General features: G+C 37.1%; 1 protein-coding gene across 2 annotated transcripts; it reads left to right on the top strand.

The window, feature by feature from the left end:
• Nucleotides 1-523: 523 nt before the first annotated feature.
• On the top strand, nucleotides 524-3,406 carry LOC137402041 (uncharacterized). Of its 2 annotated transcripts, none has more exons than XM_068088514.1 (6): nucleotides 524-721; nucleotides 983-1,129; nucleotides 1,370-1,599; nucleotides 1,827-1,957; nucleotides 2,404-2,579; nucleotides 2,794-3,406. In XM_068088514.1, the coding sequence occupies exons 4-6, from the start codon at nucleotides 1,864-1,866 to the stop codon at nucleotides 2,854-2,856; spliced, it is 333 nt and encodes a 110-aa protein (XP_067944615.1). In that variant the 5' UTR covers nucleotides 524-721; nucleotides 983-1,129; nucleotides 1,370-1,599; nucleotides 1,827-1,863; the 3' UTR covers nucleotides 2,857-3,406. The 2 variants fall into 2 exon arrangements, with proteins under 2 accessions (XP_067944615.1, XP_067944614.1); XM_068088513.1 differs by having other exon boundaries at nucleotides 2,401-2,579.
• The last annotated feature ends 5,487 nt before the right edge of the window (nucleotides 3,407-8,893 follow it).

Raw genomic sequence — 8,893 nt, 5'->3', positions numbered from 1 at the left:
TCATTCTCAAGCCCACCAATGAAAAGAAGAAAATGTACAGACAATAACCAGCCAGCTATAACTCGAGCGGTATCTTGACTTGGCAAGTATAAATCTAATTCCAATAAACATAAAGCTATCACCTCCAAGATAACAACTCTCATTGTCAAACAGATGCTGCCTCCACTGTTAGTTGATAGCGCAGAGTGGACAAGTCTCATCAACAAACTAAATCCTCGATATACATGCCCAAGTCGTAAATATTTTAGCGATATTACCATCCCTCGCTGTACTCAGAGGTGAAGTCTGTAGTTATGCGTGATCTGAAAACTGCTGTTGGTATCAGCTGTACTACTGACGGCTGGTCGTCCAACACAACTGATCCGTATCTCTGACTGTATACTTCCTCACTCCATCATATAGTCTATGTTTTTGCTGCTTAAGAACAATCAATCACTCTGAGTCGCACACTGCAGAAAATGTGGCAGTCATGTTACGGTCAATACTACGAGAGTATGATTTAACTGTTGGCGATGTGGTATTTTTCACTACTGATAATGGCGCTAACATGAAGGCAGCTATCAATTTGCTGGACATTATTCGCATCCCATGCTTTGGTCATGTTCTTCATTACGCCATTAACAAGTCACTGAAAGCAGAAGAAGAAATCAATGAAATGTTGCAAGTCTGCCGTACAATAGTATCCACCATGAACCATTCATTCAAGTATTTTGATCTTGTGGTGAGCTGAGCAATTTAAGCGGTCATGATTATGGTTTGCCAATCAAGTTAGGATCATATTTGCTCATATTTTACAATCATATTATGTGTGGCTGTAGCCTATTCGCTTCTCGCTTCTCCTGAAATGAACACTGAGCCTTTTGTCTAAGCTTATGGTAATGTAACACATGTATGTTTTATCTCACCCCACTGTCATTGTGATTGTGTAGACATCTTAAAACTTAAGACAGCTAACATTCAACATTCCTTTTTTAAATTTCAGGCTAAAGGGGGAGTTGAAAAAACGTCAAAAGGACAATGGCCTGAATATCAAGAATGTGATATGCGAGGTTGAAACACGATGGGGCAGCAAATATGACATGGTGAAGAGTAATGGAAAACAAAATTCTGATTCAACAAACTCTAAGTGGTAAGTTCAAACCATTAAACGGTACACAGTCTAGATCGCAAACCTACTGCTAGTCGACTTTTTGGTTATTTAGAACGATGTTATAAGCACAAAAATGTACAGCAATGAGAAGCAAAGATCAATGAAAATTGAATGCATTTTATTTTACGCCAAAGACATGCTTAGTCAGTGACAGTGTCTATAAATGTGTGTGTTTTTTCCCAATATATGATGTAATATGTAAGTTAGTTTTATTGGTAGCTGACAGAATGTATGGTCATTTGACCTCTACTTGGGGACATGGCAGCTAATGGAGGTTTTTGAAGCTTCTCTCAGGCCATATGCTGAGCTTACTGATGCTATGTCCACAGAGAAAACAGTCGGAATATGCCAACTTCTTCCACTGCTATTGAGACTTTCAACACTGCAGGATAAGCCCCTTGAAAGTGAGGAGTTCACTGATGAACAGAAGGCTAAAGGCAAAGAGATCAGTAAGAAAATATGGACTTACATTGACAGCGAGTAAAAAAAGCGACTCGGCAATAAATGCAACTCAGCCTATAACGTCTTCTTGTATGTGTATATTATATTTTAATGCCATGAAGTCACCACTGATAAAATACATGTATGCACTTATTTGAATCGTGCCATACATAACGATATCCAATTGCGTCAACCTGGCATGGCACTTAGCATTCACTATGGAATTATTTTGCAGGTTTGCAAAGGAAGAGTACGGAAAAAAAGTAGACAGGATGTTGAGAATTTGTGCAGCCCTTTATCCAAGATACCATAAGAAAGTCTTTCCTGATATCAGAGAAGATCTTATAATGGAAGCTATTGCCCTAGGTGAGTGTCATTCGATCAGATCACGATTATCTGACACCAGGCAAAATGATGCACACAAAAAAAGAATAGACGTAGCTTGGTGTTTGGGGTGTTAGTAAAAGCTTTCTCAATGATTTCTTGATCATAAATGGATTCACTCAGGTTAGCTTTTATTCTGCAATTGCAGCGTATATTGAAATGTGTGTCGTTTTACCCAATGCATGATATCGCATCTGAATTAGCTCATAGATATAATAATATTATTATATCTATTAATTAACTGCTCATTTCAAATCAGTAGGAAATTATCATCTCTTACTACATCTCTTGATGAGAATGTTGTTAGGTTAGTGCAAATATTGTATTATTGAATAATACTAACAACAGATGATCAATTTTGTGTCTCAGTTATTTAAAATATTGCTGCGTTATCCAAGCCGTGTTAATCATTTTTTCCACGAAAGAAGTACGAGAAATTGGAGAAGATAAGGGCGGTCCTCCTGCACCTGCCACCATCAGCGGAGTGGAAGTGACCAAAAAACCAGAGAAGAAGGCTGCATCCTTGGCTTCGATGGTGGCAGACAGTTCAGATGAAGAGGAACCTGAAATGGAAACTGATGCATACACCAGATCGAGCAAGGAGGTTGGTAAAACTATGTATTCTGTTACAAACAGTGGAGTAATGTGAGGGGAAGGAGGGACATAAATGTTTTATTAGGGTTAGATGTCTATGGGCAGGTCAAACAGCGGATCCAAACCTAACCATGAACTGAACTATGAGGTGATAAGCCAATGCTGCTATTCCATACCAAATAAGTTGAGCATTTTATGATCGTATTCTTAATATCTCGTTTCAGGCTAACTATTATAGACAGGTCGGAAAGAGTATCATATCTAATGAAATCCAGATAAATGATTAGTGGCAGTCTAAGGGGGCACAGTTTCCCATGCTGCAACGAGTTGCTAAGAAGTATTTGGCCATAAAACTCACATCTGTGGCATCAGAAAGGCTCTTTAGTCTAACAGGAAACATCTCGACCAAGAAAAGAAATCGCTTGAAGCCCACAATGTAGACATGTTATCATGTCTCGCATATAATTCAAACAAGAACCCCGACATGCTGATGTAATTGTCGTGATAAGATAAGTTATAGATGAACCTTCGGTTTTATCATTTAGATTTAGTTTTAGATTACATGTTGTATAAAGAAAAAGAAAGACTAAAGAGTTATATTTAATATGTTTATTAAAATAATGTGTATCACTTCAGATTTCAGACAGGCACACGTCACAATCACAGTACACTTTTTGTTGCTTGACTTCAAATAAATGTATAGAAAGAGGATATTATGTATAGTTTTTATATAAATTATGTGTGAGGATGACTGGTCAAACTATTAATTGTGTTAAGGAATTTTATCCTTGGTGTGTGATATGAAGGAAATCATGTGTCCTGACCCTGGGAGATAGGAATAGCTTCTTCATACTGTCTAAACATGAAATAAAAAAAATCCGGCTGTATGATTTTGTTGCCATTGTCGATTGTTGCCTCAGCAGATCAAAGTGGAATAAATAATATGCTGTTTGTGACTAAACTTGGGTGTTTGTTTAAGTCTTTAATATCATACCATGCGCTTTCTCACTGCCATAGCATTTGGTGGTTTCAATGTAAGCTTGTCTTACCTTGAGTGCACCAAAGAAAGCTGTAATAATTACTTTGCTGCGTAGTGCAAAACAGTATCTATAATACTTAGACCCTGATGTGAATTTGGGTCTATCTATTTGTGCATGTCACTTTAGTCCATGTTCTGGTAGTTGTAAAAAACATAGCATTAAAATGTCTTGTGAATTTGGAGTTATCTTTTCGATAATATGATAGTTTTACCAGCTGCCAACTCACGCGATAACTATCAGTGAGCTTTGTCTGCTCATTGATAATTTGATACAATCGATATCGGTGGGACAACTCCAATGATAGTTGATAACACCTTTTCAAACAACAAATGCCAGCCCTAGTCAAAACCTAACAATATATATCGATAGAAGACAACTCCAATGTTTGATATTTCTTATAATCAATACTAGCTGCATTAACCGCCTACAGGAACAGATTCACGTGCAGCATAAGGTTTATTGAGAGTTGTCTTTCATACTGTAAAACAACCCAAAATATGCAGTCTACTGAAATTGTTGTCTTGATCAGGATATGCATACACATAAACATGTCAATAATGTTTGGAGAACAATGTAAATCTGCAATGTGTTTTACAGCTAGATGCTTGTAAAATCTAGTAACTATTCTAGATTCATGCGTCTAGATTCATGCATCCATTCATACCCGTCTATATTTGCAGTTGACGATCGCGCACTTTTGCCGCTGAGCCCTTGTCTCGGCTAACCAGTCTTTACCCGCCCCGCAGTTGACAATCGCGCTCTTGCACTCACCTCTCAATCAATCACTTTGCACTCGCAATCAATCGGCCCGCACCCGCCTCGCAATCAATTGGCCCACACCCGCCTCACAATCAATTGCCTCGCAATCAATCCCACTCACCTTGCAATCAATCACCTTGCACTCGCAACCAATCGTCTTGCAACCAATCGCCTCGAACTTGCCATCAATTGCCTAGCACTCAATCGCTTTGCAATCAATTGCCTCACACTCGCCAACTCATTCGTCCGGAAAGCCGCGCCTGGAGACTCTCGCTGTACTCAGGGCGAAATAGGTCTCCCGCGCATCCCCGAGTGACGCCACGGCCCCAAGCTTAGCTGTGCTACCCGGGGTTGCCCAAGTAGTAAAAAGGTCTTTGCACAGAAAATAGATTTGCATTTAACATATAACATCATTTGCCATTCTAACGTTCAAACAACGTGTACATATCTTGAAAGAAGTGTTTTGTGTAGTTGAAATAAATTAAAAGAGAAAATAAAACAACTGCAAAGGTTTTCACACTTTTTCAAACAATTACAACTTTCAAACTTCATATCATGAGAAAAAGGTTTTGTGCAGGACAACTGATTTAAAAATAAATAAAACAACTAAAGATTTTCAAACCAATGCAAATTTAAAATTTCATAACGTTCAGCGACCTATATCTTTTGATAACGTATAGTGGAACCTCAGTTCTCGAACATAATCAGTTCTAGAAGTTCGCGATCCGAAACAATTTTTCCCATTGAAATAAAATAATGTAAATTGTAATCCGCTTCAAGGCGAGAAAACAATTTCGGTAAAGTATTTTTTCAACAATTTACACCATAAGTTGTAGGGGTAACGGGGGCACTTTGCTGAGTCAGCCGTAGATCGCGGATAGCTACCATATTTTACACTGTGAGAAATTGATGTGTTTGCTACATTCTATCAATGTTTGGTTGGTTTAGTTGCTCAATTTTTTTGTAAAAGTGTATATCAAAAAGCTGTATGTGAGTGGCCCAAAGTGCCCCGGGGCTGGGGCAGTGTGGACCGGGTGTCGGGGCACTTTGGCCACATTGTAATCTTTAATGCTTTTCACATGATTTTATTTAAACTGAAATGAAAACCAAAACTTGAAGTTCAGCAGCAATAGACTTTATATTATGTAAGATGCAATGCGTATTAATTAGGGCTATTAGATACTGTTGACCGCTATTTAGTATACAAAAATAATGTTTAAAAACACTCCGATAGATCTATCGGAAAACTCAGGCTTTTCCGAAGTTCTTTTTGTTCCGCCAGTGACGGCAGGAGAAAACAATAGTAATACAATGTCTTTGATGTCTACAATAGATTGATCTTTAGTGTCAGGCTTTAGAAACTGACCGCCCATACATAAACAACAAAATTCACTTCTACATCATTTGCCGATTTAGCTGTTACCATTGCAACATAGTTTTTCTTTGACCTGGCTCCGTGCATAGCCACCAGTACATAATCAAAGATATTTATGGCGCTACTGGTGATGGCACTAGAATCTGGCATTACTTCATCAAAATTATCCGGGTCTTCAGTGTCACTTTCTACTTGCTCAGCCAGTTCAGCTTCTGAATTGTCATCTTCACTTGAGCTGTCTTCTTCAGGGATTGCCCTCTTCGCAATCTGAAGCGAAACATTGTGCAGTTATCTAATGATAGAAAATAGTAACAGTAGAGCTATTATGTATGTTATTTGATTTTTTAGCACTTTTTGAATTAAAATCCTCACCTTTCTGCCTTTCCTTTTTTATAGCTCGTTCTTCAGCTTCGAGAGTAAGGCACTGCTTCACTGGAGTATTGGTTAGAATAGACGTTGACATTCTTTTGCAACGTCCAAGATTTTTTCGTGGCCCAGCTTTAGGATGGGGTCGGATATCCTCCGGAGTGATGATTTCTGGCACCACTTTCCTCAAATTATTAGGTATAGATGAAATTGCAGACGAACCTTTTGAAGCAAAAGTTGGGGGAATAGGTTGATCATTTGGTGGCTCAGGTGGACCCGTTTATCCAAAAGTTGAGGGAACAGGTCGATCTGTTGGCAGCGGCATGAGATCAGGGGCAGGTCAGTCCGTAATGTAAAAGCCAAGAAATTCATCATCAGAAAAGGCAATTCTGTCAAAGGGAGAGATTCCTAGCCTTGTGAATCCAGACGCAATATTCCCTGTTGTAAATGCTTTGGGAAATGCCACACCCAGCAGCTGAGCCATATGGTTTGTGAACTGTTGTCAGCACCGTCTCATACATGTTCCAGATGTTTTTCGCTTGAAATCCACATCTTCTTTGAACTTCTTCCAAATTGTCAAAGAAACCGTTGACATTTTCTTTGTTGAAACTTGTGCTACGACTTAGGCTAGTCGCTTCCGGCTTATGAATTGTAAGTTCAGTAGGTCGTTTCATAAATCCGGTTATCCTGTCTTCTCCTGCATATTGGTTTTCATTCCACACAGCCGGATATTTGCAGCCTAGTTTTTTGACATACTGCCATGCCAATTCTCGGCATTGTTTTTTGGTCAAACCATTGTGGTGTTTACCAGCTGTAATAAGGTAGTTCTTAAGCATATTATCTTGAGTGTTATTGAATACCTTCCATGCTGAAGTTGTTTGTGTTAGTTCACTACCTCTGTTTCACCACAAGAATGACTTCCTTTCACATATCTGGCTAAAGAGGTGCGTGGTATGGAGAGAGCTATAGATACATGTCAAACAGACTGTCTTTCTTCTATTACCATTCGTACAGCTGTACGCATAACAACAGCGAGGGTAGTATCAAAAAATTTTTTTTGGTAATTTCGAACCATCTTTGTAATATCCTAAAACAACATTATCAACATTAGGTTCATTGTCAACAGATAGTGATGATACGCAGTGAAATAAACTAAAACAAAAGTACATTTCCAAATATAATTGACCTGGGGCACTTTGGGCCACGGCCCAAAGTGCCCCAGATCATGCGACCCAAAGTGCCCCACGCTATGTTGCTAATGAAAATGTTGCACAGCTCATTCTGTATGAAAGTGATACATTAGATAAAGCGAAGAAACAAGCAAAATATACATCAAAATAATGACATAGTTCAACCCAATCTGTATCCACATACGATTGGGGTATGTGATTCAAATAGTTTAGATTCAATATTTTAGTTTTTCATACAAAAATCAGGTAAAACTAACCTGTGTTAGCCCACCTTGCTTTAGCTGATAGAAACCAACATGGATGATCTATGACATCTCTTCCTCTCATATCATCAAAAGATGATAACTCCAACAAATACAAAAATGCTCAAAATATGGGTGGCCCAAAGTGCCCCTATGACCAAAGTGCCCCCGTTACCCCTACTTGTACCCGGGCAATGAAAAAGTCTTTGCACAGAAAATCTATATTTGTATTTTTAACATATATAACAACATTTGCCAATCTAGCGTTCAAACTACATAGGTAACATGGAAAAACATGATAGGTAATTCCTATCATGAGAAAAGTGTTTTGTGTAGTTGAAATAATTTGAGAAAATAAAAACAACTGTAAAGTTTATCAAACTTTGCCAAACAACTGTAACTTTCAAACTTCATAACATGAGGAAAAGGTTTTCTGCCAGTCTCATAAATTAAAAAAACAAAACAGTTGTAAAATGGATTAGATGTAAATTTTAAATAATTAGCAAGTAATAGCTAAATTAAGTCGGTTTTGCAACAATTACAATAAAAGATGATACGGTAATGATACCATTAATACAAACTGAGAAAACAAAATAAAAATCATGAATATGTTGAATTAATAGTAGTAATTTTTGCATAAAAGTTTGTGGGTATAAAAAGGTTACTGTCCCACCAGAAACCATCCATCAATTATTTGAATACGACGATACTAAAAATATGACAGAATATCATAGTATTTTGTAGTTGAGACTTTATTAAAACAATGTCTTCCAAAAATGGTTGAATAAAAGAATAATATTAATAATAAAGATTGGAAACTAATCAAGTAATAATAACAGTGATAGGAAAATGAATAATGTTTAAACTTCAAACACGATACTCAATTTATGTTTAAAAGAACGTAAGTTGAAATAATAACAACGATGAAACAAACTTTAAAAAACTTATACAATGTATTATAAACTTCAAAAGTCATAAGAAGTTTATAAACGTAATAGGAGAATTTAAATTTATATATCTATATACCTATATATATATATCTTTCTCAAAGCATGTAAATGTATGTAAATATAAGAGAGTGGAGAATAACTGCTACTTGCAATCTTACACGATAAATGTTTCAGTAATCTTACAACCGCTTGTTGTAAAATGTGAAATTAATTACGAAAACTAATTGGTTAGGTTTAAAAGGAAAGATGTGTAAACTAATACATCTAGCAGTACAACCCAGCATTGCCCGGGTAATAAAAAAATGAATAGAAAATTGATTTGTATTTAACATATAACAACATTTGCCATTTTACCTAAAACAACTGTAAAGGTTTTCAAACTTACTTTGTCAAACAACTTTT

Source organism: Watersipora subatra, chromosome 8, assembly GCF_963576615.1.
Source record: "Watersipora subatra chromosome 8, tzWatSuba1.1, whole genome shotgun sequence".
NCBI lineage: Eukaryota > Metazoa > Bryozoa > Gymnolaemata > Cheilostomatida > Watersiporidae > Watersipora > Watersipora subatra.
The sequence above is the reverse complement of the archived record's forward strand: the minus strand, read 5'-3'. Positions and strand labels throughout refer to the sequence as shown.